Source organism: Arachis hypogaea, chromosome 17 (assembly GCF_003086295.3).
Source record: "Arachis hypogaea cultivar Tifrunner chromosome 17, arahy.Tifrunner.gnm2.J5K5, whole genome shotgun sequence".
NCBI lineage: Eukaryota > Viridiplantae > Streptophyta > Magnoliopsida > Fabales > Fabaceae > Arachis > Arachis hypogaea.
Genome location: NC_092052.1, coordinates 17,026,737 through 17,053,764, shown reverse-complemented (window position 1 = coordinate 17,053,764; position 27,028 = coordinate 17,026,737). Strand labels below are relative to the sequence as shown.

At 38.1% G+C, this 27,028-nt stretch overlaps 4 protein-coding genes across 6 annotated transcripts; 1 reads left to right on the top strand and 3 right to left on the bottom strand.

The window, feature by feature from the left end:
* Nucleotides 1-10,022: 10,022 nt before the first annotated feature.
* Nucleotides 10,023-10,699, bottom strand: LOC114925628 (uncharacterized). The gene is made up of 2 exons (XM_029294251.1): nt 10,628-10,699; nt 10,023-10,523 (listed from the first exon to the last, which is right to left on the bottom strand). The coding sequence occupies exons 1-2, from the start codon at nt 10,697-10,699 to the stop codon at nt 10,023-10,025; spliced, it is 573 nt and encodes a 190-aa protein (XP_029150084.1).
* Nucleotides 10,700-10,735: 36 nt separating this feature from the next.
* Nucleotides 10,736-11,991, bottom strand: LOC112762912 (uncharacterized). The gene is made up of 2 exons (XM_025808721.1): nt 11,913-11,991; nt 10,736-11,832 (listed from the first exon to the last, which is right to left on the bottom strand). The coding sequence occupies exons 1-2, from the start codon at nt 11,989-11,991 to the stop codon at nt 10,736-10,738; spliced, it is 1,176 nt and encodes a 391-aa protein (XP_025664506.1).
* A 2,455-nt stretch (nt 11,992-14,446) lies between these two features.
* On the top strand, nt 14,447-20,189 carry LOC112766987 (pre-mRNA splicing factor SR-like 1). 2 transcript variants are annotated; one of them, XM_025812875.3, is made up of 6 exons: nt 14,447-14,585; nt 15,180-15,560; nt 16,790-16,870; nt 17,373-17,444; nt 17,693-17,780; nt 19,035-20,189. In XM_025812875.3, the coding sequence occupies exons 2-5, from the start codon at nt 15,273-15,275 to the stop codon at nt 17,759-17,761; spliced, it is 510 nt and encodes a 169-aa protein (XP_025668660.1). In that variant the 5' UTR covers nt 14,447-14,585; nt 15,180-15,272; the 3' UTR covers nt 17,762-17,780; nt 19,035-20,189. The 2 variants fall into 2 exon arrangements, with proteins under 2 accessions (XP_025668660.1, XP_025668658.1); XM_025812873.3 differs by lacking the exon at nt 17,693-17,780.
* A 513-nt stretch (nt 20,190-20,702) lies between these two features.
* Nucleotides 20,703-24,518, bottom strand: LOC112766940 (transmembrane 9 superfamily member 2). 2 transcript variants are annotated; one of them, XM_025812833.3, is made up of 7 exons: nt 24,075-24,518; nt 23,676-23,716; nt 23,005-23,590; nt 22,637-22,774; nt 22,375-22,531; nt 21,412-21,896; nt 20,703-21,208 (listed from the first exon to the last, which is right to left on the bottom strand). In XM_025812833.3, the coding sequence occupies exons 1-7, from the start codon at nt 24,236-24,238 to the stop codon at nt 20,989-20,991; spliced, it is 1,791 nt and encodes a 596-aa protein (XP_025668618.1). In that variant the 5' UTR covers nt 24,239-24,518; the 3' UTR covers nt 20,703-20,988. The 2 variants fall into 2 exon arrangements, with proteins under 2 accessions (XP_025668618.1, XP_072078598.1); XM_072222497.1 differs by having other exon boundaries at nt 24,098-24,241.
* Nucleotides 24,519-27,028: the final 2,510 nt, after the last annotated feature.

Below are 27,028 nucleotides of genomic sequence, written 5' to 3'. Positions count from 1 at the left end.
ATTAAACTTCACCCTCTAATTGGAATTAATTGACCAAGGAATTGGCGGTTGATGAGAGTTAGAGGAGACTAAAAAGGTCTAAGGAATTAGGGTTTAGTCACATCTAGTTTGCTATGAATTAAATCTTGCATGATTAAAATAGTTAGTAAGAAAAGTCAATCCGGAAAATAGATATCTCTGAAGCCTTAACTATTTCTCCATATATTATTCACAACTCATTTACTGCTTGCTTTATTAATTCTCTGAATTACTGTTTCATGCTTTTGAATTCTCAAACACCATTTTCTGCTTGTCTAACTAAGTAAATTAATTAACCATTGTTGCTTAGTCCATCAATCCTCGTGGGATTGACCCTCATTCACTTGAGGTACTACTTGGTACGACCCGGTGTACTTGCCGGTTAGTTTGTGGTTGTAAATTCCACACCAACCGGCAGCTTGATTACCATGTTATCTGTGCGAGGATTTATCCATTGGTTAGGGCGGATGCTGCAGTAACGATAAAGGTCTTACAAGAAGCAACGGAAGCCGATTATGGATTCAGGCCTAGTTACAGGAAGGTTTGGATGGCAAAACAGAAGGCAATAGCACAAATATACGGAGATTGGGAAGAGTCGTATGCCGAGTTGCTACATTGGATGCTAGGGGTCCAGTCCACCATGGTCGGAATAGTTACAGTGTTGAAGACTTCTCCTGTTAGACTTGGGGATCAGGTCGATGAGTTTACAATGTACTTTCATCGTCTTTTCTGGACATTTCCACCCTGCATTGAGGCCTTCCGACATTGGAAGCCCCTCGTGAGCATTGACGGTACCCACTTGTATGGCAAGTATGGAGGCCTTGTTCTGCCTATCCCAGAAGGCCTCTGGCCGCCATATGCTTATCCGACTGTCATTCCCGATCCTAACATGAGGCGTTCAAGAGATGGATGTCCAAAGGCAACCAAAATCCCCATTAGCATGGATCAGACTGCTCAAAACCACCCGAAGCGCTCTGGACTCTACCGTCAGCCTAGTCATATGCAGAGGAATTATGACCAGCGACGACATACTGCTACCGGGGATGCTTAGATGTTATCATCTTTTTTTGTTGTTGATGTTGTGTACATTGTATTACGAATGCTTAAGTTGTTTAATGTTAGGTGTTGAGTTCATCGATGTCGTTGTTGAGTTCATTATATTAAGTATGTATGTTTAACTCGTTTTATTTTAGATGTTTAATTGAAACACGTTGGTCGACTCATGAAAGAGCTAAAAAGTTGTTACAAATGGGTTCATAACCATATATCATAAAACATATGTATCACACATACATGTCTACCACTATATAATAAGACTCTCATACATAAGAACCTAAACATGTTGCGCACAAGATAATGAAACATAAGTCCTACCATATCTAAAAACAACACAATCCTAATCAGAATCCTCGATGGTGTCATCGTCGTCAACATCGAAACCACCAAGCAAGTGAGATCTGGTGCCACATCTAGGAGGACGCCGCACCCTCGTCAGTCACTGAACATGCTCTGCTGCGAATGTATGTGGCGGAACGGCGCTGAATGCTGATGAGGGAGTCCCACTCAAAGTGAACCATGGGTCATATGGAGATGCTGCAGGCTCATTGAGATCCACCCGCATCTGAGGCTGAACATCCTGCATCCGTGGCTGGTACTCGGTAAACTGGGACTGAAAATCCGGCATCTGTGGCTATAATGGGTAGCATCGTCATCCCTCAGCATGTCTGCTATATCCATATAGAACTCTGACTCACTGACATGATCCCCGATGTCCATGCCTACGTCTGCGGTAGCAAAATTAGTAAAGCCCTGTGGCCCGACAGTCCCGAACATTTGAGAGCTACCCCCAACTTCGTAGTTGGCATGATCCATCCCTGTGTCTAAACCTCCATCACCCTCACCCACAGCATGCTCAACCTGCTCATCCCCATCGGGGGGTCCTCTGCCTCTAGCCCGTCCACGACCATCCCTCCCACCGTGACGTCTGGCTCTACGTCGATGAACACGATGATCCACAAAACCTCTATCATCAGCACCACCTTTGTCCTAATCCATAAGGTCGTCGAGCCATCACCACTCTCGATCGGTGGCACGTGTGCCTATACGCCGACGCCGCTCTACACGCCTGTTGTCAGGTCTGTCCAGGACTTGCACCCTGGGAGGTGCCTGGGACAATCCTCTGTAACGAGCCTCCTCCGACACGGCAATCGGTCTAAGATCACGAAATACAACATCTGGAGACAGGAATCTGTAGGCCACACGATGCCACCAGTCCATTAATGGACTGGGATCAGCTACTCTATCGGCCGGGATGACTGAATCTAGCCTGTTGTTCCAATGCAAATGCCATTCTTGATAATAACTGGGGAACCATCGATCTCCACCCCTACCATCCTTCGCATGGAGCCAATCTATGTTCAGAGCCAACTGGGGGAGATGCTGAACCCCGCCGAACTGCGGTACCACTCTATCCACCTGATGCCACTCTATCGCAGCAAAATATATCAGGCTTGTGACTACCATTCATAGCCTATGGTGCTCCTCAACAAGTATCTCCGGATGAACAACAGCTACCACATCGGGAGCAGAATAAGGCTCCCACAAAAACTGTAATGGAGAAACTAATGTTAGATAAGACCATCAGAGTAAACATGAACGACTTCTTCAAAGAGCAAAAACTAAACGACTCACATCGCGATCACGCAATCTATCCAAACAAAGGCGTGCTAACACCACTCTTTGATCTCCTGTATCGGTTGTCGGCAGATATGTTGCCCACCTACAAATTTCATTGTGAGCATTTCATTAGAAATGACAACACATCAAATTAAACATGTTATCCACACAAAACAATAAACCATACCTGGATGCCAGCGGAAATCCAAACACATCAAAACCACTAGGTCTGAGACTGGAAAACCTCCAGAAAATCTAAGACTGCAGTAGCTATAGTGGTCTGGCCAAGTTAACAATGTTTCTGTTTGTCCCACGACACAGACATCTATACAACTAGGCCAGTGCACCCGAGCCCCAGCTATATCTTCCCAAGTCATCCATCGATGCCAAATATGGCAACTAGCGAAGGTGAACCCGGTTTGCGTTCTTGTCCGCAAACAGCTGAGACGATAACAACATCATAATATAAGCACACGCGTATATACGCACGGTCTCCTTACTCGCATCTGTTGAGAGAACCCGAAACCTCTCATGGAACCATGTGAAGTGAATCGTCATCTGCTTGACTTTATTTGGCGGCGGTAGCTCACCAAACAATTCCCGAAACCACTCCCATGCTGGTCTTCCGTTGTCCATCAGATTCTCAAAGTCAGTCAGGCACCCACTAATGGCCTCCCCATCGATGGGCAAACCCAGCTGATATGCCACATCTTGCAAAGTGATAGTGCACTCCCCAAATGACATGTGAAAGGTGTAGGTCTTAGGGCGCTACCTCTCAACGAATGCGTTAAGTAGAGGCTCATCAACCCAGAACCACTGACTGTTCAGCCTAGCCAAGTGATATAAGCTCACAGTCTCCAGATACGGTATAATCCGTTCGTGTAGAGGCATATTCTGTTATCTCCTAACACAGATAATAACCCTAGTAGGCTGCAACATGTGGATAAGGAATTATTTCGACACTCAAGAAATTTTAAAAATTTACGATTCATTAATGACAAAATTAATTTGCCACACATCAAAACATAAAACAAAGTGGTTCACATATATCATGTAATCCTCATCATACTTGCAATATTAATATGAATAAATATAATTTAAAAAAATTAGTATAAACATACAACTTGAGCATATATATTCTTTATCCATAACTGAAACACGACATTTTTATTTCTCATCTTTGTTTCATATTTTCTTTAACAACAACAACAACAACAACAACAACAACAACAACAACAACAATAATAATAATAGACAGACAAATCAGTATAATAAAAGTGCTAATAGACCCCCTCTCTTATTTACTTTTATTTTACATTCCTAAAGATAACGCCAACAAACATGTAGTCCTATATTTTTTAAGGTCAAGATATTATAACTAAGGAAGATATATAAAATGCACAAAACTTTGACACATATCAAGCATCCAATGCAAAAATATTGATATGACTAAGGTAGTATAACTAACCTTTTGGTCGATGTTTCTAGTCACGTGCGCAACAGCATTTAATCGGTACATACGAGTTTCGTCTTCCATGGTCCACCACTTCAGAGGCTTCACGTCCTCGGATTCTCTCTCAAACTCTCAACACAAAAAATTTTGGCCCCAACATCTATGAAATCCGTCAAGACTTAATGCGGATTATGTATTTATATACCTAAACGCATAAACCGTGGTAACTTAGAGGATTTTATGAGCAAACATCTTACTAGTAAACCGTTAGAACCTAGCACGGTTTCTACCAATAGTATTCAAACCTAATCCGTGGTTACTTCTCACGGTTTATACTCGTTTTGTCTCCTTCATAAACCGTGTTTACTAGTAACGGTTTATGTTCATTTTGCTACCTTCATAAATCGTGCTTACTTGCCACGGTTTATGTGTAAATTTTAAAACGTGGTAACTTACATAAAAATAAAACAGGACACGCAAGTAAAGGATTCTCAATTGTTGCATTTGAGTAAAGATTTCTCCCTTTCATTTTATTTAAGTAAATTGTCCTTAAAAAAATATCAAGTTTAATAATTATTATTTTTCATCTCTTCACCATATGTTTATGCATAACTCAAATATATTATTTACATAAAATATCAATTTTGAATACTATCAAATTCATAGTTAGAATGATTAAAATATTTTTTTATATCTAATTGATAACATCTATGTTATTTAAAAAAAAAATCTATTAGTGTCTTGTAATTACTATCAAATTCATATACATATGTAAAAATTAACACCTAACTAGTTATTTATACAAGTAAGAAAAACATACTTTTAGAATGTAACTTACAAATATTTTACTATAGACTTATTGAGTACGTCTTTAAAGTGATAATAAAATGAAAAATGCTATTTTTTCTTTTCTCTAATCTCTCTTGAACTCATTAAATTTTTAGCTTAAACCTTTCTCTTCTTTTTTTTTTTTTAACCTAAATCTAATACCATATACCTTATGGTATCAGAAGGTAAGAGATTTTAGATTTTCTTTCTAGTCCTTTACCTCCTGTCCTGAACACTAAATCAATTGTTACTTTTGTTAAAAAAATATTATCTATTATTTTCAAATGAGTATAATATAATATATAATAATTTGGTCAAAATAATAAAAAAAATCTTTGATCTATTTGGTCGAAATAATAAAAAATTTTTTGATATGATTTTGCAATTTCTTTCTTAAATGCATGTGTGATGTACTTAAAAGATTTTTATTTTTTAAAATTTTGATCTGGCCCAACCCAACAAGGGTCGGGTCGACGGGTCGTTGACCCATACGCATGAAGATGACCTGCGTTACTCAACCTCCTGAGGGAGACTTGGATCAGCTAGCAGAATCTTACAGACAAACGGGTTCGAGTAAGAGGGAGCACTTGATTACAAGGTATAAATGGAGAAGGATCTACCCTCCCCCAAGATATGTCATCTTTATCTTAATTAGTCATCTCATCATACAGACACTTATTTTGGCATCGGAGTGTCCTTATTATTTTTTCAAATATAATTTTTTCTTTTCTCTAATCTCTCTCGAGCCCATTGAATTTCTAATTTAAACTTTTCTCTTTTTTTTTTTCAGCCTAGATCTGATACCATATACCCTTAAGGTATCAGAGTTTAGGTTTTCTTTCTAGTCTTTTATCTTTTGTCTCGAATACTAAGTTAATTGTTATTTTTGTTAAAAAATATTGTCTATTATTTTCAAATGAGTATAATATAATATATAATAATTTGGTCAAAATAATATAAAAATCTTTGATCTATTTAGTCGGAATAATAAAAAAATTGATTTATTTTTGTAATTTTTTTCTTAAATGCATGTGTGATGTACTTAAAAGATTTTTATTTTTTAAAATTCGTTCTGACTAAGCCCAACAAGGGCCGGGTCGAGGGGTCGTCGACCCATACGCATGAAGATGATTTGCGCGTTACTCAACCTCTTAAGGGAGACTTGGACAGCTAGCAAAATCTTTCAGACAAATGGACCCAAGTCAGAGGGACCACTTGATTACAAGGTATAAATAGGGAGGGACCTACCCTCCTCCAAGATACGTCATCTTTACCTTAATTAGCCGTCTCATCATACAGACACTTACTTTGACATCGGAGTGTCCTTGCTATTTTTTCAAATGTATTTTTTTTCTCTAAACTCTCATGGACCCATTGAATTTCTAGCTTAAACTTTTATCTTTTTTTTTTTCAACCTAGAGCTGATACCATATACCTTTATGGTATCAGAAGGTATCAAAGCTTAAATTTTCTTTTTAGTCCTTCAGCTCCTATCCCGAACATTAAATCAATTGTTATTTTTGTTAGATAATTATTGTCTATTATTTTCAAATGAGTATAATATAATATATAATAATTTCAGAAATTATTTTTCATATGGATGCATGGATGGTGTATTAGCCAGATATTGGCCAAGGAGGGGTATTGCCGGAGTATGGAACCCACGGTCAACACGCCGGGGGCGTGGTGCCTCAGCAGGTGGCGACGTGGCGGCACTTTATCAACACGCCGGGGGCATGCTTCCTGTGACGTGGCAACACTCCTCCACCACGCCAGGGCCGTGCTGACTCACCACGCAGGGGGCGTGGTGCCTGGAGACCCGTGAAGCGCAGCAGAGATTCCCGCGGAGTTTCAATGCTGCTTACTCACCACGTGGGGGCGTGCTGCAGGCTGCCTACATGCAGGGGACAGCCCCCTCCTCCGGAAACCAGCGAGCTCTCTCCCTCTTCTATATATGTGCATTCTTCGTTGCATATTGAGGGAAATAGTTGGCCATATAGCTAAAGCAAAAAATTAGAGAGAAGGAAAGAAGTGTGGGCTGTCTGGGTGTATAGGTTTAGGGTGAGAAGAGTGTAGTGAGTAGTAGTGAGTAGTAGTGAATTAAAAGTTTATACGGTGAAAAAAAATTTTAGTTTTAGGGATTTAAAAAAAATGGTACGTAATTATATGGCGCCCGAAAAACATATTATCAACTATTTGGATCATCCTATTTATGTAAGTTGGCAAATTTTAATTTTTTTTCTATATTTAAAGTTTATTTTTTATGTATTTATATTTTTTAATGTATATATATTTTGTTATGAGAATATTATTTTGTGTATTTTATAAATATTTTAACAATAATAATAATAATAATAATAATAATAATAATAATAATATTATTATTATTATTATTATTATTATTATTATTATTATTATTATGTAATTTTAAATTTTTTTTAATTTTTGTTGTTATGAATATATTCAAGAATAAAAAAATATTTTGACTTTTTTAACATAAATATGTTGCGTATATTAATAAATAAATATTATAATAAATAAAGAATGTTTAAAATATTTAAAATAAAGAATATTATAATAAATAAATATTTAAAATAAATATGTGAATGTTTATTAAAATATTTATAAGGATTATTATTTAATTAATGTAACATATATCTTTGTTGATGCAGCCTAACAGGAATTTGTTGGTGCGTAAACTGGATCCGCCACAGACGTGGAATCCGATGGTGGAGAACTACTTACGCGCCACGGGATTCTACCACGTCTCTAGAATTGGAGTCATAAGAGGATTTCACCCTATGTTAGCTGCTCTGGTTGAAAGGTGGAGGCCTGAAACCCACACCTTTGTATTGCCGATCGGTGAGGTTACAGTGACATTAGAGGATGTCGCTCATATATTCGGCCTACCCATTGATGGAGAGCCTGTCAGTGGATGGACAGATAGTAGTAGCGACTTCGTTCAAAGTCAGGGCATAGCGATATTCGGTCGTGAGCCATCAGTCAGTCATAATGCGAAGTCCTATATAAAGCTGGGTTGGGTTCGACGTATCAGAGACGCAGAGCCGTTGGACACTGAGGAGTCCATCAAGAGATACGTCAGATGTCAGATCTTTTGTTTATTAGGGTCGACCCTATTCACGGATAAGTCGACCGCATATGCCCATGCGAAATATCTACCATTGCTTCGCGATTTCGAGCAGATCCATACTTATAGTTGGGGGTCAGCATGTCTCGCGCATCTTTACAGAGCACTATGCTGTGCATCATGATATGATACAAAGGAGATGGATGGCCCTCTGAATCTATTGTTTGTTTGGGCATGGGAGCGAATGCCGTGTCTTACTCCCGTACCGAGACAAACCCTTCTACCGGCCGAGATACCAGTTGCCAGGAGGTAATAAGTCTTATTTTAGTCGTGTGTTATATTCATGATGCATATTTGACTTATGGTGAGTTATTTAAATTTTTTCAATTAATAATGTGTCAGGTGAAGTCATTCGGAACGGACCACGGCGTGGTTATCCAAGACCGTAGAGACATTCAGACATGATATAGACTACATGCAGGAGGTAAATAGTTATGGTTTTTCTGTTCCGTTTTTCCAACCATTATTGTTAGGGTTCTAATATGCCAATAATACTGTGGCAGTTTCAGTGGCGGCCGTACCAGGGATTGATCGTTCCGGACGAGTTGCATCCCCATCTTGAGGTGTGTGACATTGTTGCTCCGTTGTTGTCGTTCGAGTGTGTCGAGTGGCACCCTACGGATCGAGTGATGCGTCAGTTTGGATATGCACAACCTCCTCCGCGGGCAGCAAGGGATATTCCACTTGATCAGTATTGTATCGTTCTACGCAGAGTGCAGCTTCACGACTGGACAGTTTTGCATGGGCTATGGATAGCAGAGTGGGCCAACAGGCGACACAGTCGATTGCGGGTTCAGCACCTCCTTCTGACCTGGGATTTTTTACCGACAGTGGAGTACCGGAATTGGTACGTACGCTCCTACGGACATCTGTTGAGATTGACGGGGTACGTTCCTCATCATCCACATCCACCTGCCCCACAGCCACTTGCCCCATAGCATGCAGTGTTTGAGTCGATTCCTTATTATATACCACAGCCACCGGCCTACAGTCATGGTAGCCATCACACTCAGGGTAGCCACCACGCTCAGGGCAGCCACCATTCTCAGTACTCTCAGCACAGCCACCATGCTCAGAGCAGCCACCATTATCAGCACAGTGACCACGGTCAGTCCGGCCAGCATCATGATCCCATACTTACCATTCTTTCCGGTCATGATTGGTTTGGCTTCTCCAGCGGCAGACACGAAGATCAGCAACTACAACATTGGACCAACGCTGGTTTGGGTGGCTGATCAGATTTTAGTGGTATCCCTTCACTGTCAGTGTCAGCTGATCCACATAGGGCATCAGTAGATATGGCCCATGGTTTGCGGGGTCGTACTTCCGACCACACGTCAGGGAGTGCGTCATGTGATAGTGGTTTTATCCAGCGTCAGCGGGCATACGCAGTTGTTGACACGTTCAACCCCGGATCATCCACTCCAGCAGAGGTAGGTGGGTCGTCCGCTCCGACAGATGCAGGTGGGTCGGCTGCTCCTACAGAGGCAGGTGGTTCGGGAGCTCCGGGGGTGGATGACTCAGTTCGAGGTCACCCATATGACCTGCGGACGAAGCGAAATCCACCTGATAGGTATACTCCATCGCAATTCGGTCTGGGCATTATGGGTAAGGGACTGAACTACTTAGCTGGAAAGAAGTGAGCTTCGGTTTAGGTTATCTAGATTTTATTTTCAGAATTAAGTTAATGTAATTTGTGTTTAATGTTTGGTTTGTTAACTTATGTAACCCGTAGTTCTTTTTTTGTATATTAACTTAAGGAAATCAGTTAATGACAATATTAAGCAGACATTAAAATATCAATGGATAGACTTCATTTGAAAAATACAAACACGCCTGGTTTCAAAAGCATCAACTGACAAAATGCAAATGAAAAAGTACAAACATGACCATATTAAACTATGAACCAACACCACTCGGTCCAGCACGCTGCGGACACCTACTCCGACTATGACCCTGAGTACCACAGAGATGGCATATCCGAGGACCACGCATGTCACGTGAGTCCATTTTATTCAAGTATCGGGTCAGTTTGGGCTTGCCTTTAGACGTTCGCCTCAGGGCGGGATTAGCGACCAATGTGGGTCCCTCATAAGCAGGCCATGTCTTGGGATTTCCTAATGGTGTGAACTCAAATCTATATACCTTACGAACTTCTGTCATCTTGTACACATCATGCACATACAACTGCCAATCGAGACGTTGGTTAGCACAGCAAGCAATAACATAGCGACATGGTATTCGTTCAACCTGAAAGTGTCCACAGTCATACGTCCGTCGCGCAAGATCAACAACTAACACCTTTCTAATAGTCATTTCATGCACCTCAAACACCTCATTTCGTCTATCAAAGCGGTGCACAACTATATTCCCAGCCTGTTGCATACTTGCTTCTATCCGCTATTGCACAAATGCAGAGTACGTAAATCCAGCATGCTTGCTTTCGTGAGTCTCGCACTCTTCCGCGTAAAGAGTTCATTTAACCTATAATATGTTGCTCGGACCAGCGCCAACACAGGTAGATTACGGACACCCTTCAACACTGAGTTAATGCACTCGACAAGGTTCGTTGTCATATGGCCCCATCGATGTCCCTCGTCGAATGCCAATACCTAATGTCTGAGTCCGATGGCATCGCACCACCTGGCATATGCCTCGCCTCGCTCTTCCAACCTCTTATAGTTGATATTGTACTCTTCCACTGTTCTTGAATACCCTATATTGACAACAAGCTTCTGCAAGTGAGGGACTTTGAATGCCCTTAAGAAGTTACTACCGATGTGTCTTATACAAAACATCCACCATGCTCTTGGAGGTTGCCAGTCACCACTGGAACGATTAACTGCTGCCCGTATTGACTCATGCCGGTCTGAGATCATACCCACACTGTCTTTTCTAACAACATACGTTCGCAGATTCCTGAGAAAGAAGTGCCACACATCAGCTGTCTCATCTTCCACCAAGGCAAAGGCGATAGGCACAATGTTCTGGTTCCTATCTTGTGCAACAGCGACTAGAAGTGTACCTTTGTATTTTTCGTATAGGTGTGTGCCGTTAACTTGAACCAGGGGCTTGCAATGCCTGAATTTCCTAATGCATGGATTGAAACTCCAAAATACACAATGAAGTATTTTTACACTTTGTGCCTCCTCATTCCCATTGTACAGTGGACGTGTTTCTATTTGGACAACTGAACCAGGAATCTTCTGCACCATGACCGAGAGCCACCATGGCAAGGCTTGGTAAGAATCCTCCCAACCACCGAAAACTTTGGCAACGGACTTATGCTTTGCCAACCAAGCCTTTCGGTAACTGATGGTATAGTTGAACCTTGACTGAACTTCCGCAATTATAGATTTTACCTTGATGGACGGGTCCGTCTCGACCAATGGCCTTATAGCCTCAGCAACTGTATCCGAGTCTAACTTGGAATGATCTTGTGAAATCATTCTGATCGTGCACGTGTGCCTACCGTTGTATCTGCGTATCTCCCAACAACCTTTTTTCTGTATCAAGCTGGCTCGGATAAGCCAGTCACATCCACGCCCGTACATCTTGCATTTTGCATAGAACGTCTGTGGCTCAGACTCACACACATCATAGTCAACTCCTCTAGATATAGTGAAACTTCTAATTGCTACGATGACCGACTTTCTAGAACTGTACTCCATTCCAATCCGGAACTCTCCGTCCTCAGGATCAGCAATTCCTACAGAAAGCCAAAATAATCGTTTATTGCACAATCCAAAGTATAAACTAACAAAAACTTCTTATTTAGTCAACACGTACCTATGTTTGCATATTTCGGAAACTTGGGGGCATGCATGGCGTCGAGATCCAACTCACGCATAAAAGGTGGAACGCCCATCGGTTGACTGCTCGAGGGATGAACCACTACATTTTCTGCTGCTGCCTAAACTCCCACATCACCATCCTCATCTTCGTCGCCGGCTTCATAAGTGGCTTCGAAGTCCTCTTCGCTATCACTATTCATTCCTTCGTACACTGCAGCTCTATCATCATTTACATCTATATCATTTTGGACCGCTACTGCCTCTACAGCTTCAAACTCAACGTACAACTCAATCTGTGGGTGTCACATATAAGTCTGCCGGTGAATTTGAAACATATTCTGCATACTCGCTTCATCCGTGATCGGCATAGTATCAAACTGTATTAGACCACCAAAAACTACAACCGGATCCCGGTACAGAATTATGCTCACTCTCATTAACGTACCGTTCTCCATGCTTTGACAGAGGCCGTTCTGCAGCTTCATTAACATCATCGTGCATGGAACCACAAACGAAAACAGATTCTGGGACACAAACCTCACTCCCTCATGAGTATTACGTATTATCTCACCGTTATGATACACTACCAAATTTGTGGTGCCCTCTATTACACCAACAACAGCCTCAAAGAATCCTCACAACACACTCAAATCTTACTCAGTATGCAAAACACTATCGAGCTCTGCCTTATATAGAGGGGTGCATTTAACACGCCCCCACGTGCTGCCTGCCTCAGCCAATCACGCTTTGACACGTGTCAGAACGCCCCTGCGTGCTGAGTCAACACGCCCCCCACGTGTTGCATACTTGGACCAATCAGCCTTCGCCACGTCAGCACGCCTGCGTGCTGACTCAGCACGCCCCCCACGTGCTGTACCTCCTAGCCAACCAACTTCTGCCACGTCAGCACGCCCCCTGCATGCTTGCCTAGTTGGCTCAACCACACCATGCCACCTAGCTTCCACGCCCCCTGCGTGTTGTGCCTTCATCTGACACGTCCATCTGTGTGTAATACACACAGTTGCTCCATTTTCAGCCAATACACCACAATATTTTCCATATCTAAATTAATGAGCCTAATAATTTGGTCAAGATAATAAAAAATTATTTGATCTATTTGGTCGAAATAATAAAAAATTGATATATTTTTGTGATTTTTTTTAAATGCATGTGTGATACACTTAAAAGATTTTTATTTTTTTAAATTTTGTTCCGACCCAGCCCAACAAGGGCCGAGGATTCACTTTGCGGGTTACCGACCCGACGGGTCGTCGATCCATATGCATGAAGATGACCTCCTAAGGGAAATCTGGACAACTAGTAGAAGCTTCCAGATGGACACACTCGAGTCAGAGGGCCCATCAGAGTACAAAACCTCATCATACAGACACTTATTTTGGCATCAGAGTGTCTTTACAGGTGATCCCACCCGCCGATCCACCGACGATCGTGGCAGCAGCTTTCCTCGCCAACTCGCGTTCAGGACCGAATACCTCCACATTCTCAACTGTTGCTCTCGACCCGATATCTAACTGACCCATCCAGATGAGTAGTGCTAGAATTGAACCGAGTTGAGTCGAGCTAGACTAAGCTCAAGTTCGACTAACAAAAATTAAGCTTGGCTCACAGCTCGACTCATTAACAATCGGACCTATTTCGTAAGCTCAAGCTCCGCTTAACGAAAGCTCACGAGTTGGCTCAAATATTAGGAACATAATCTATAATTCTATATCAATAAATTATAACTTATATATATATATATTAAAAAATATTAAAAAATTTTAATATATTATCTATCTATCAATTATAATTTTTTTTTATTTATGTCCTACATCAATTTTATATATAAAAAATAACTATAAAATTGTAAACAATTAGAACATATATATATATATATATATTAAATTATTAATACGCATATCCTATATGCATTTAATCTATACTTTTAATATTATATATATAATTGAGCCAACTCACGAGCTAATGAGTTGAGTTTATCCAAGCTCAAACTTGCCTCATTTAATTTATGAGCTCAAGCTCAACTCACTAGCTCACGAGTTCAACTTATTAAGCTATTAATGAGTCGAGCTCGATCTGGATCATGAGTTAGCTTGACCCACTTCCAGCCTTACCGATGAGCAACCGAATATTGGCGCCGTCTGTAGAGACCTGACGCGATTATGGAACTTATCCCTTGTACGAAAGAGATGTGAGCGGAGAGTAGAGCCGCTAGACGTCAAGGGAGCCGTCTACGAAATAGTGAGTTTGGGGACCTCTCAAAAATGTCGAAGATCCCCATCTCACCAAAACAACTCCCACATCCGATCGTCGAAAAAGCGTCCGTTTGTTTCTTTTGGATATTTTGTTAAAATTAGAATTTTTTGAGTCATGAAATAGTTAATGTTTTAAATAGATTTTTTTAGAAAATTAATTTAATTATAAATTATAAAATTATAATATGCGTGTGGACCAATCCAGTCCGGTCCGGACCGGTGCGGTCGATATACCACCGGTTCTGCTTTGATTTCCATATAGGTGAAGGTAAAGCACAATTTTCTGTTCCCTTTTATTCCTCTTTCGAACAGAGGCCTCAGGAACTAGGGTTCTTCATCACCGTGCATTAAGCTTCTTCTGCTTCCTCGCTTCCACTCACCGCTCTTCCCAATTGGTGCGTTTTCTTCCACTTAGTTGCTTCCCCTTCCTACTTTCCTCGTTTCTCCTTTTTCCCTTTATATCTCACTTGCTTCTCGCAAAATCCCCAATCTCGTTCTTTTTCTCAAAATATTTTCTTTTCTGGTTCTAGGGTTCTGCAGGTATATATATGGCCTTGTGCATTTCTTCCACTCTTTTCCTTGATTTCAATTACTGTGTTGAATATGATTCAAAGTAACTAGCCGATTTCGTTTCAATTCTTAATCAAATAGATGTTCGATTATGCATTTTTGGTAGTAATTGTGGCGGAATTGTGGTGATATTTCTAAAATCTTTTGGTTTTCTGAGTTTTTTTGAACTAACGGGAGGTTGTACTTTGTGAAATTTGAGTCAAAAGAGATCTTTTGTTTGAATTTCTTTTTCCGGGGCATATATTTTCCCCTAATTATTATTTGATTGCCATAGTAAACGAGATTCGTGGTTGAAAAATAAGTAGTTGTGTACTTGTCCTTTAAATGAAACTACATTTTTTTTTTGCTTATTTCATGCTCTCTTATTTTTTTACTGTTTTATTTTTTAAAATTCACACTTTTTTAATCCTTTGCTGTAGGAATGGGATTGTGACTTCAAATTGTGCTATAAGTTGACTTCTCCATTCTCTCAAATTGTGACTGTGGGAGCAATAGAATATTTTGTGACCACCATGGAGATACAGACTTGTGGCAAGCCCATTGATTCCTTGCTGGAGAAGGTGCTTTGCATGAACATTCTGTCATCTGATTACTTCAAGGAGCTATATCGGTTAAAGACATACCATGAAGTTATTGATGAGATTTACAACCAAGTTGATCACGTAGAGCCATGGATGACAGGAAATTGTCGTGGCCCTTCAACTGCTTTTTGCCTTCTATACAAGTTCTTCACCATGAAGCTGACTGTCAAACAAATGCACGGGCTACTAAAACACCCGGATTCACCTTACATTAGAGCGGTATGTAGAGGTATCTTGTGATGTGTATGGATTTTGTTAATTTTGTTTTATGTAGAAGTGCTTAAAGCTTTTGTATATTCATTAAGGGGTGTGCTTTCATGCTCATAGGCTATGTTTGGTTAGTGTATACTTTCATTACTTTGAGACATAGACACACAGACATAGATAATTAAGACATGGACACAAAATACACAATATATTCAATCTTGTTTGGTAATGAAGAATAAGGCATGAGAAACAAATTATCTTTCTATCAAAATGTCAGTTTTATCCCTATACCATTACCATTACTCCACCACCATTAATCACAACCACCACTAGTCCACCACCGCAAATACCACCGTAGGTTTTCCATTCTTTCTTTCCAATATCTAAAACTACCACCATCAAATACAACTATACAATTACCAAATTTGGAATTTAAAAAGATTAAAATAATTCAATCAAAAAATGAAAAACGAATAGAGAGTGAAGGAGGAAGAGGGAAAGATCGAGAGAGGGAGGAGGAGAGGAGAGGAGAGAAGAGAAGAGGGAAGAAGAGAAGACGGAGGAAGGGATGTAGAAGCAGTGGTGGTGGTCTGGGATGAAAGAGAGGTGACAGCAGCAGCAGTCTGGGTGGGTGGCAGGGAAAAGGGACGAGAAGGGGGGGGGGTGACAAATGAGAGGAAGATACAGAAAAAGGTGGAAATCTGGAAATTATGAGAAGGTAGTGGTGTGGAATTATGCAATTAAATTGAGGGTATTGTTTGAAAAATTTTGTTTAAAGCATTGCGTCCATGTCTCGATTTGTGTACCACCTCTTGAATAGGACACAAATTTTGTCTTGTCTGCCTCAGTGTCTTTTTATATCCATAAAAAAATAGTCTCACCAAAACAATGCCAGACATGTGCCATCATTTCCATGTCTCTGGTGGAAGTGGACAATAGCCAAACACAGGCATAACTCTTGTTGGTTGTTAATATCTCTACTGCCATTACCTACCATGTAACATGAGAGAAATGGGATCCTTGATTACACATCATCCCAAAATACACTAATACAGCAATCTTTAGCCTATTAGGACGCATCAAATGGCTTATTTTGTTTGAGAATGTTGAAGGGTTTCATTTATTTTCAAAGGATAGGTTGATTATATTTTGCGTGGACAACATTCTATTAGTGTCTTTTTTTTTTCTTTCTAATATCCCTTTTGTCAGTTTATCTTATGTCATAATTTTATTGCTTATAGATTGGATTTCTGTATCTGAGATATGTCGCTGATCCGAAAATTCTGTGGAGCTGGTATGAGCCTTATGTTAAAGATGATGAGGTAGGGTGATATGTTTATGAAATCTTTTTAGCTCTGGCTGTATAGTATGAAGTGCCATTTATCTTCTTAAGCTATTCGTTACTTTCTTCTATATGTCGATTATTCAATTTTAAAATGTATTTTTAATTCTTTTACATTATAATTGAAATTTAAAGATCACTGTCTTTCATTTATCTGCATTTCCCGCTACGTGTCAAGTCGGATGATATATGTGAAAGTTTCTGATCAAATGTGCTGGAGCTATGCAAAGGGCAGATATTATGTCCTGTCAAAATATATTGTCTACCAAGTGTTCTCATATTATATGCTTTTGAACAAGCCTGTCAAAACTTTAGCTTCTGATTGTACATGCTGTGACATGTTCATCTTCTATGGAATCGGTTACATATTTGTGTATATTTGTATTGAATAATTTGCTGTGTGTTTATGATACCATTTAAATGTTCATGCTTATATAATATACAAACTGTTATTCATATTAACTAATGATGCTGTATTTCAGGAATTTTCTCCTGGATCCAATGGTCGAATGACTACCATGGGTGTATATGTTCGTGATCTGCTTCTTGGACAGGTTTGTTATCAAATTTATTAGACTGCATTACTTTTACACCAGTTTGCTCCCTCATTTAACCTCTTTGGACTCTTGCTTTCATTTTGGTTGTAGAAAATCTAATGCATTGACATAATAGTCAGCAAGTTATACCCTAACACCTTGATTATGGGAATTTTTGTTTAAAATTTAGTGCCATATGTTGGCTAGGGGGAAAAAATCATTTCGACTCAAGTATTGACTAGTTAAACTGAGAATTCTTTCTTCAGAGCTCTCCTACCAGATTCAAGATGCATCACAAGATTGCAAATCCAGATGTGTTCCACATCATCTCATAATTTGGAGTAGCAGTATGAGGTGCATTCAGTATCTTTGGACATAAAACTTTCATACCTACCAGTAATTGCAGATAACTAGTAGTTTGAAAGAATCTTCCTTTTATCTTTCTTGACATGTTTTTGCTGGTTGCATTCTCTTAATGGTTGTCTTCTTTTTTCTAAAATCATTGCTCCAACACCTGCGGCATCTAGTAAGAAATTTGAGGGTTTTGTTTTAATTTTTTTTATATTTTAAATTATAGTAAACGCATTAGAATAGAAACCTTATTTTAGACTCTAAAAGATCTACTTGTTATTAATTTTCCCTGTCATATTAATTTGATCTCTCAGTTAAGATCTCCCATATTTTATCCCCTTTGTCAACTCTGGTTTACAAATTATTAACCTCAATTATTTGGATAGAGTCATATATTTTTGGCTTTAATACCATTCTTTTAATGAAATAAGTTATACTTAATGTTTTGTGTCCTTCATAGGGGATGGGTTCCATTTCTCATGTAACACCTTTGCTCACTTTTGGAATTGGGATGCTTTATGTCGTATGTAGATGTATTTGCCTCCCCTATCTTTATTTCTTTTTAGCATATTCAAGGTAACTTCTATGAATTACAGTTTCTGACGCCCCAGGCGGGGCAAATGAGGCAGCAGGTCGATGTCACTGTCTTCGTTCTTTTTTCTTGATTGCTTTCTGCATTGATAATTTATGCTTGTAACAATATGCTGTTCTGGGTTGCTGGTAGACTACTAAAGATGTTGCTATCAATTTTTTATTTAAAATTTTTTAATAGAAAAATTTATGATGCTATACAAATTTAATCTGCTTTTAGTTTGCTTCCCAAAAACAAAAGCATACACAAATTAGAGTTTCTGTTTGAGTTTAAGATGAATGCAAAAAATTGGAGGAGATTGGCTAATTAAAATACTTTTTTAATATATGTAGATTCAAGCAGAATTTAAACTACAGTTTCTGCATTCTTGCCAACATTGCCTTGATAGTGATTGTTATCTCGGTAACAGCACTGAGCACAATCTTATTCCTATTCTGTTTTTGGCTTGCTTACTCTTCTCTGCGATTTGGATTAAGTGAAACTACCGCATGGTAGTTGTCTTTCTTTGTTATTTGTTGATATTATATGACTAAGGGTGTTTTCTGCATGGTATGAAATATGCATCACTGACAGAATTAAATGTTCAATTTCCAAATATTATTTGATCTTGTTGCTTTAACGTTGCATTAAGGAAGGAAATTGATGAATCTGTTTTGCTGTTGCAGTATTACTTTGACACCCTCTTTCCACGCATCCCTGTTCCTGTACTGCGGCAGGTAACGACTAATCTTGAAAAGTTGAAGCTACCTACCACACATTCTGGTTCAACAGGTGAAACTACCCGTCATGGTTCTGATGATACTGCCCGTCGACCACCCTCTGTAAAAGCAGCCCTGTCAGTGTCTTTTGGGCAGCGCGCACCACATCGTGCCTCCACAAGGGATTCTTCACCTATCCGCCGTACAGCACCTGCCCCTCATGAAAGAAATGGCAGTGATGACATAAGAAGATCTCGCAGCCAGAGTCGTGAATATTCTGACCGGGACCGGGACCGGGACCGGGACCGGGACCGGGACCGGTCGAGGTCCAGGGACAGGGATCGAGACCGAGAAAGGGACAGGGATCGAGAACGTGAAAGGGACAGGGATCGGGAGCGCGATAGGGACAGATATCGTGACCGAGATAGGAGCAGGGACTTGGATCGAGAGCGGGATCGGGAAAGATACCGGGATCGGGATAGAGATTATGAGAGGGACAGACACAGGAGGGACAGGGATCGGGAAAGAGATAGAGAGCGAAGTTATGATTACGATAGGAGGTCTCGGTATCCCGAGAGGGAAGGCAGTCGGGATTATGACAATGGCAGTAGGCGTCATCGTAGTAGGAGCAGGAGCCGAAGTAGAAGTAGGAGCAGGAGTAGAAGTCAGAGCTTGCAAGCTGGCACTGCACGGTTCGACTCACGGTCTAGTCCACAGAGAGATGGAGGCAAGAAGGCCTCTGCATCCAGTAATCTAGCTAAACTTAAAGATATGTATGGCGACTTAGGCGATAATAAAGGAGATGCCAACGTGGAACGTATCCCTAGAAGGGATAATGGAGGTGAAGAGGTTATTCGACTTGGTGGTTCTAATTGGAGGTATTGATAGGCATTATGGAATTGCTTGTATGAGATCTTTTCATTTGTCTGTCTCTCTTGGTTGACAAACTGTTATGATTCATTAATGGGATCTATATAGATAATGTATACTAAATTTGTTCCTGTTACATTGAATTTCATGTTTTGTAATAGCAAGCTTTAGACCAAAGATCATTCCATGTAGTCCAGAACTACTCTCTTTTTATTTGATTAGTTGAAACTGAATATTTTACTGCTTCTCTTACTACTGTCTTACATTGCATTCTAGAGGCTTTAGATTGATGCTCAATTTTCATGCTCATTGTAGTGCAAATTGTTAGAGAAGATGATCCTAGTCAGCAAGAATTTATAGAGTATCATACCCTTGATTGTGTGGCTTGTTCTTTTGCGAACGTTATTATTAGCGAGCATTATTATTACTAAATTAAGAAAAAAACGTGTGCATTGCATATTACAATTTTTTTGGTGGTTTTTTTTATTAAAAAGAATAATCTTTACTCTTCATCTATATTTTACTTTTTATCATGGTATTATTCAGAAACATAAAATAAAGATATTATTTGCATTGCACATTTTTTAAAAAATTTAGTTATAATATTCATATTTTACTCAATTTTCTTCTTCCCTAATGCATATCTTTCTAGATCGTTGAAACTGTTGCACACTTGAACAAAAATGTACCTAATGCATTTTTCTTAAAAGAAAAAAATGAATAAGCAAACTGAGCAGATAAACAAGAGGCCAAGTTATAATGTGATGGATATTGAAACTCTATTTATATTCGTATATTGAATCCTGAAGAAATTCTTGCCAACTAGGATTCAAATGAAGTCTCAAAGCTATGAGCTATCTATCAGAAACTTAAAGTGTGTGTAGTATGGAAGCTATTCTTCTATATTCATGCACGGTCTATGAGATTATCTAAATTGGTGATACGAATATGGGATTGAGAAGTTGTGTGAAGCACCTCAAGGCCTTGCATTAGCACTTAGCAGCAATGAGAAGAGTGTGAGAGCCTCTGGCTGGTGGCAATGAGCTTGTGTCTATTCACACTTGATAGACCGGTATATGTGACGGACAAAGAATAACGCAGCGCGGAAACCAACAGTTCCCAGCATCAGGAAGAAGCCATAGCAAATGCAGGCCATGTAGCCGAAAAAGAAAGAGGTTTGCATGAAACCAAACATATCAGATCTTACATAGTAGAAATATATGCAGTACCCATATATGAACAAGCCAGTTGATCCACCACACACAAAGGACCTATTTTTCATGGAACAAGGGACATGAATTGCTTCTGTGAGTAGGCCAAAGAGAAATGATTTTTCATCATAAGGTTATCAAACTCGAGTTCATCTAAATTCGTAAAACTCAACTTTTAAACTCTAGAGTTTGATAATCTTAGGCTAAATTCGATAGACAAGCAAAGAAAATGATGAGAAAATTTGTCATTGCGACACACATACCTCCACCACCATTGATGATCCTCAGCAGCAAGCTGAAAGTATGTCAATGCCACAGTGATGAAAGCAGTGACAATGAAGAGAATGATGAACACAATAAAAAGAATGCTGTATATGGTGTAGATCTGGTGACCCCAAATACTGATAAATATGTAGTAGAGTTCAATGTAGATGGCACTGAAGGGCAAGAACCCTGCCATTGCCATTTGAGGAAGCGTTCTGCGATACCAAGGTAGTTGAGGGATCTCCCTTGGATACTTGTTCGTGCGACAAGGTGTTTGGAACTCCGGTCTGCTATTCCGGCCAGCAATCCCTCCCACAACTAGTAAAGGTGAGGTTACTAGTGTCCATAAGAGGAAAATAACCACAATTGTTCCAAGTGGTAGTGCTGCAGTGGAGCTATATGCAATTGCAACAGTGTTAAGAAAGCAGAATGTCAAGAATAATGGCCCTGAGAACAAACTTCCAGTCAATACCATAATTTTCATCTGGCAACACCAACAAATCAAAACTTCATGAGTATACATTTTGGTTTCTGCTTTCTGCAGCACACCATCAATAGTTTCTAAGGCTTACCAAATCTAAATTCTGCCTAATAAGTACAATAAACCATACTTCACATTTTTTGTTTCTATACCAAGAATCCTTTTGCTTACATGGATTAATCGACGTGATAGTTTCTTATCATACGCCATATGTATTTAGCTATTTATAATTACATCTTTTTTAGTAATATCTTCTAAAGTTATCTCGGGTCGCCCTTTACCTCTGGCTATAGGATTATCCTTTATTTGATCCATTCTCCTAACTTGAGCCTCTACAGATTACAAACGTTGTTTGAACATGTCCATAAAAACGAAATGTGCAAATGTGATCACTGAACTAAGTGAGTAAGTGATGAAGAACAAGTCTTAAGAGTGGAGTGGAGTACTAGAGGTATCTGTTGTCTAAGGAGTGAGAATGTACCCAGTTTTTCCCTTCAATCATGTAATAGAAGGACGCTGCAGAGTAGCCGGCGATGCCTGATGTTAGCGCATATATGATAACCAGTGCAGTAACCAAAGCTCCCCTATTGTATGGATAGAAAACACCAACTAGAGCAAGCATAAAGATGAAGATTGAACTGAAAACAGCATCAAAGATAGATGGTCACAGAATAGCTGAACAATAAAATGCTGAGACATGAAACTCATTTTAAGAGACATAATTTCATGAGAGGATAACTCACAGTGCAAATAGCTGGGTGCCTATTCCAGTTGCTGCTGCAAACAAGGACTTATACATTGGATATCTGAAAACATCACCATGAATATACTTCCATCCACTCCCCTCTTGTTCATCCACTGCCTCCTCATCATGTGTGAACCTATCATGTTTGAAAAGGAGGATACAATGAGTTCTGTGAATTTAAGGTGTGTATTTGTTGTTCTAGTCTCCAGTTTTTAGTTTGCCTATTTCTGTATCTATCTTGTTTTCCAAGCAATTTCGTGCGTCTTATTAGTTTTTATATATTTCTGTCCTGAGACGGTTACTAAACAACAAGGCCTAAAAGGTTAAAGTCAAGGAGAGAAGGCAAAGAAGAGATTAGATTCTTACTTCGAAAAATCATTCTTAAGGACATGCATGAGGATTGTGGCAAGTAATCCAGTCAAGAGGAGTACAGCTACACAAGAGTTGATAATAGAAAACCAATGGATTTCCAAGTTGAGTAGCATCAATGATGCTTGTGAGTATTTCTCCAGCCTCTTCTCAAAAGACATATCAGTTGGAGTCCATTGGACAGAATATGTGAAGTCCACATCTACCTCTGTATCTTCTGTCAAGCTCACAACTTCATTAGGCTTGTTCTGGACGAAAACATCGATGATTCGATCCTTGTTGTAATGGATCTCAAAATGAGTATGCCTGAAAAGATAGACTTTTGCGCCAGCCGTGTCGTCTTGATCTTCGCTTTCAAATCTTCCAAGGAATCCCCATATTGGCAAGTCATCATAGTACATTTGGAAGAAGTAGTCCTTCAAGATGGCGGCTCGGAACTGCACAACCTCTGCTCTTGTCAGCCTCTTCTTGCAGATACTCGTAGGCTCTTGATCAATTTGGAAATCCATTGTGAAAGGAGCAACAACTAGTCTATCCCCATTCAAAACTTCACCAAGATCTTCTTTCTTTTCTTCAACATTAGCTACAACCACCACATTTTTTATTTTTTTTGTAATTTCAACAATGATTATTGTGGGAAAAATGAACAATGACAGCTGGAAACTAACCTGGTGAGCAAAAAGGAAGATCAAAATATCGGTATGTCTCACTGTGACATCAGAAAACAAAAAGAATTCATAAAATCAGAATATGGTGAGGAAGAAGTTCATGATAGTTTAAAATTTAATGCTTTCTCCATTGCAAGTGAATCCAAAACTTGACATTCAACCAAACATAACTAACATTTCCATTTAATTTTTTTCTTTTTCTCATTTTACAGTTAAACTGAAAGTTATTCATATAACTAAAATCACAGCTTCTAAGTCACAAACTGATGATTTCCTAATCTTCATTACACACATTAAAATCAGAACAACCCAATGAAAAAAGAACAATCTTTTAGGTGGATTGGGATTGAATCATGTTGAAAGCACAAGAAGTAAAGGAATCAGATTGAAAAATCTGACCTGGGATTGTGAAAGGGTCCCACCTTGTTGGCATAAAAGGGAACTGAATCTCCTTGTTTGTAACGGTGATCTGATGCACCAGATGTCACATTTCTTATGCAGCACCACCACAGAATCATCACAATGCACACACCTCCACCCAAACACGCCGTTGACTTTTCCATAAAGAACAAGAAGAAGAAGAAGAAAGAACCTTTCAATGCAAAAGGCTTCTAGCTCTTCTTCTTATGTGCATGAGAGTGTGCAAAAATGGATGAGAAATAAATAACAGAACAAAGTAATTTCCACGTTACTTCCTTCAAACACAAGAGGACAAATAGAATAATAAGAAAAAAAAAAAATGAATGACTACTTCATAAGATTTGAATTTGCTGAGTCTTTATATATATGGAAATGAATGATGGGAGTTTTCTAAGGAGTTGAAAATTGGAGAAATGAATCGTCTTCGTGAATGGTGAAAGGTGAATGATTACATTGACGTGCCTAACAAAGTTGTTACAATGAGAAATGATATCATGTTCTTGACTTTACTCATGTTCCTTTCTAATGCTGTGATTTTCATGTCGATTGGATTAAGGTTCCTGTCCCAATGTAAGACAAGATTTCTTGTTTTCTTTTCTTTTCTTGTTTTAAGATCTAAATTCAATTCAATAGATGTCATATTTTGGGTCAATGAAGTTGTTAAATGGTTTTTTATTTTTATTTTTATTAATACTATTTTATTAACTTACCTTAGGCTTCAGTGAGAAAGAAGTGACACATTAAATGTATTTTAGAAGTTTACTTCCAAGACAAAAGTATTATAAAAAGGTTTTAAGTGGATAAAAATATTTATGAAAAAAACCATAAATTTATCCTATATTTACAAAATGAATTGATCTATTCAGTATAATAAAATTTAAAAAATACTAGAAAGCCATCAAAATTTATTATTTTTGACCATTATTTTTAATCATTAACCTAATTTCTTTAATTTAATAATCTAATAACATATTTCCGTTCACACTTTTAAATAGTGATAACTAATTGCTGATAAAAAAATAATAAATTTCGATGAATCTCTAGTATTTTTCATAAAATTATCCAAAAGAATAAATTCATCTATCTTATTAACCACGTTTCTTAAAAATATTGTTTAAGTTGTTCTTTAGAAATACTTTGTTCATAGATTATTATTTTTTTTTTTTTTTGGTTTTTTCTTTTTCAAAATAATATTTTTGGAATATATTTATTACTTACTTTATTAATAATATTTAATAATGATCATCCCCAAATATTATAGACATAATTGATAAGGTACAACCTCATAACTTTAGTGTGTATAATTGTGGCGAATAAGGGTGAATATTTGCATATAGCTCAGTAAATTGGCATTCAACAATCTACTTTTTTCTTTTTCCAGAAGAACTTATGCTTGCAGATTTATCTAGTATTTCCAATGACTAATAAGTATGTAATAACTTATATCTAAAGTAAAAATGAGTATTGTAATAATTCCCTTGGATCAAAGGTTATTTAAAGTAAAAAAGTTTGGTATTCTTTTATGTTTGTAAAAGAGTGTGAGTTTGGTAACATTGCATTGTAAACAATAGTAATAAGAACAGAGAAAACGCTAATGATTCTTTAATTAGAAAGGATATAAACCTCTAGAATTTTTCAAAACCTAGCTTCTTTTCATCATAATTCTATTGTTTCAGAAATACAAAAGAGTGATTTTTGTTGAAATTTAGATTCGAAGGTGGTCCATTAACTGAATTGTAAGCAACGTGATTTGTGTTCATGTTGGACATGGACCAACTTGCTTTTCATTTTTTCCTGGTGAAAGTGGACCAACTTAAAAGAAGGTGGATTTATGGTTAATATATGTATTTATTTATTAACGAAGTTGGATTGGTATAATGGTTAACTCAGTAGTTCGTGCAAGTAAGTGTTGGGAATTTGAAATCCACTTTGTGCAAAGTCAAATTGATTTTTCTGGACTGGTATTTTTTCTAATTTATAATATGATTTATACTATTTCAGTCTTTTTTGTAGGTTTCACAATTTTCTAATTTTCAAATTCGAAGTTTTCGAATTTTTTAGTTTTTAAACCTTAATTATGTTTATTATTGTGGTGATATTCGAAGATGTCAACTAAACCGAATAAATGCTTGTTCTGGATTTAGAACTTTGTTATTTAAATTTAAACTTTAAGAATATTTGGTGTTTGATCTCTAACATATTTAAAAATCTTAAATTCATTTGTACTGTTTTATTTTATTGGAAAAATTAATTTTTAAATTAAAATTAAAAGAACTCACCTATTGATAACTCAATTGTAATTATTTTTTAAAATTTCATAGGTTAAACTGAATTATTATTATCAGAAATTTTGTTTTATCTAACAAGTTTCTATCACAAATAAAATATCTCATAAATAAATACAGAAAAAAAATACACTCTTCTTTAATTTCATATTTTAGCCAACGAACTATATTTCAAATGACATAATTTCTTTATATTTTCTAACTAATCACGTGTAAAACCAAAGATATCAATTTTCAAACCCTTTTATCATAATAATTTATTCACGTGTAATATTTTTATTGGCAGATCAATTTTAATCATACTTACCCATCATAAACCTTAGTCATCATAGAACTGACCTAAAAATAATACATATATGTTATAAAACACAATCTGGTTGTACTTAATTTAGATTAGTACATTATCTAAATATTTTAAGAGCATTGGTTAAGATAGAAGTGAAAGATTTTCTTTCAATACATTGATTAATGCATAGAAAACTTCATAAATTTAATATAATTTACACTTTCTATCAAAATTTTCCACTTATAATATTCTAAACAAGATTCATGTTTGAATTGAATTAACTTGAAAATTCTACATGGATATGGTGGAATAAAACCAGTTCCGATGGCGTGAAAAGCAAGTTCCATTACTGCAGTTAGGCG